A 2,471-nucleotide genomic window follows, 5' to 3' on the forward strand; every position below is an offset into this window, starting at 1 on the left:
ATCGAAGATGCCGCGCGGGGTGCGTAGCGGGCGTTGCCACCTGTGGCCTTTCCCGTGCTTATACTCTGGCATCTTGACAAACATAAGGAGACGGATCGGAACACAAGGAATGTGCCGGACGCTTTCGGGGAAGAAAAGAAGAGCGAAAATGGGAGCAGAAAACCCCTATCGGGTATCGCCGAACAAGATACAGCTGTTTCTACTGTAGTTTTTCGCGCACAAGTTCGTGTCCCGTGTCCCATGGGAGCCGGGAACGAACTTGTGCCGCGGGACAGTCCCACCCCATTGACGTGCACTGAACTTGTAAATGGGACAAACCAAAATTTAACGAAAATTTGACGAAAATGCGAATATATTCTAGGCTCCTAAATTGACCTCAGGAAGGCCCCCACGGCACACTTTGGGCTAGATTTTACTACTGGGTGAGCTCTTCCACCCCAATGCAGAGGATGAATGGCTGTTGAGCAGTTATGAGAGGTCGTATTCCTGAAAAAGCGTCGATGTTCACGAACATTGTCCCTTGTCCCGGTCTGCTTGCGAACCGGGACGCGAACGGATTATGTCATCTCGGCAACAGCCGAGGGGCGGTGGCGTGAACTTGTGCGCGAAAAAGTACAGTACTTTTGGGCCACATTCTCTCCAAGCTCTCGCCACCATCATCTACTCTTTGCTTTCGACAGTCGACAGTCTTGCTGTGTTGTATTTGTTCTCTAACCGTAAGTCAATCCAAGAAATCGATGGGATCGATTGCTTTTAGACCTCGGACTTGGCTTGACTCCGCTTTCACACCGTTCTGGAACTTTTGCGGTTGGGAGACTGTGTTCAGCAGTCGACATGATTTTTCCTCGTTGCCGCACTCAGACGCCCATCTTCTATGATTGCTGGTATGATTGGATCACTGACAGGCGCTGAGAGCTTCATCGTGGGCGTCTTAAGTACGCAATGACCGTCCTGGGTCTGAAATTTCAAAAACCCACTGTCCTTGTCCTCGGATGGACAACGATCTTGATGTCCAGTGGCTACAAACTCCAGTAGCGAGTGGGTGCTGCGAGCGATATAGCCAAAGAGCTCGCGCAGCTGTAGGGAAAATAGCGACAGCGCTAGCTCCCCATAACGGAGAAGATTCGATGAAACCCACGTATGTATCACGCACCCTTTACCACGGGTGGATCCTTTGTGCTCTGTCGGTGCCAGTGGCCCAAGCAGACCGTTCCTAAGCGAGGCTGTGACCCAGGTATAAATAAGGGCTCTGTGCGCACATAAATCCCCACCTTTCTTCTCTCTCCTCTCTCTCCTCGCTCTCCTCAATCTCCCATCTAACCGAATCCTCCCTCTCACAGGTGCCACACAATTGAATCCCGCACGATGTCGTCGCCTCCACCCCCACAGCCTCCGCAACAACAGCAAGCCCCGCCACCCGTGAACAGTCCGCCTCCCCTCCCGACGATGCCCATACCCCAACAATCACCGCTCCCAGAACTGACCAGCAATTTCGCACTGGCCGTGTACACACACAAGTCCCTCCGCCAGCCCAGCTCCGCCGAGGAGGATAATGAGAGATTGGCGATGGTCGGGCGACCGGCGCTTCAGTTTGCAGTCGCGAATGCGTTGTTCTCGAAGGAGCCAGAGCTGGACCCTGGTGAGATGCAGGTGAGTGCATGAGGTGAGGCATGAGAGCCCGAGCAGGGTTCACAGTCGCCGCCACATAAATTCGAGCCCTTTGTCCCTGGTCTCATGCTAATCTGTCCTCACTAATCTGAACACATGGAAACGGATCGCTAACGAAATGATGTTGTGGCGGTCCATGCGAACGCAATGATCTCATAGCGCCAACTCGACCACATCACCTCCGTACAGACTATCACGACATGGGTGGACGCCTACAACATGCGACGAAACTTCGTCCCTGCTGCAAAACTCGAGGATCCTAATGTACGGCTCTTCCCCTTGTTCTTTCTCTCTCTTTCTACCTTTGCTCACATGATATGTTCTACGCGTAGCAACTCCTCCTCCTCTTCCACTCGTTCGTTGGCGCCGTCCTCGTCACCTCCGGAATCATAGCCGTCCAAACCTGGATCGGAAAAATTGTGGACCCCAACTACGGGATGTCGCACTTCTCCCTCCCGCCCATGCCACCTGCTCCTCCTCCCGGCTCGCCTGGCATGAACGGCCCTCCACCCGGACTCGGAGGGATGCCCGGCATGGGGATGGGAATGGGGATGGGAGGAGCAGACCCGACGATTTCAAAGAGTCTGGACCAGCTGAGTGTCGCGAATAGCTATATATCGCGCCTGAATGAGATGGGGCAGAAGACGCAGAGGAAGGTGGAGTGGAACGCGGGGAGCTCGGGACCGGCGCATTCATTGAGCTGGGAGGTGGATTGTATCGGTGCGTTCTCTTTCTCTTTCTCTTTCTCTTCTTTTCTCTCTCTCCCTCTCTCTCTCTCTCTCTCTCTCTCTCTCTCTCTCTCT

General features: G+C 53.9%; 1 protein-coding gene across 1 annotated transcript in view; it reads left to right on the plus strand.

Annotated features, from left to right (window-relative positions):
- Positions 1 to 1,446: 1,446 nt before the first annotated feature.
- The window catches only part of STEHIDRAFT_135570 (uncharacterized protein), a gene marked incomplete at both ends in the record, with an annotated part of 1,380 nt that continues 355 nt past the window's right edge, over positions 1,447 to 2,471 (plus strand). Inside the window, 3 exons of the mRNA XM_007310908.1 lie at positions 1,447 to 1,650; positions 1,828 to 1,932; positions 2,001 to 2,388. Of these exons, the coding sequence (XP_007310970.1) occupies positions 1,447 to 1,650; positions 1,828 to 1,932; positions 2,001 to 2,388 (697 nt within the window). The remainder of the gene's footprint in view (positions 1,651 to 1,827; positions 1,933 to 2,000; positions 2,389 to 2,471) is intronic.

This window comes from Stereum hirsutum (genome assembly GCF_000264905.1).
Source record: "Stereum hirsutum FP-91666 SS1 unplaced genomic scaffold STEHIscaffold_22, whole genome shotgun sequence".
Taxonomy (NCBI): domain Eukaryota; kingdom Fungi; phylum Basidiomycota; class Agaricomycetes; order Russulales; family Stereaceae; genus Stereum; species Stereum hirsutum.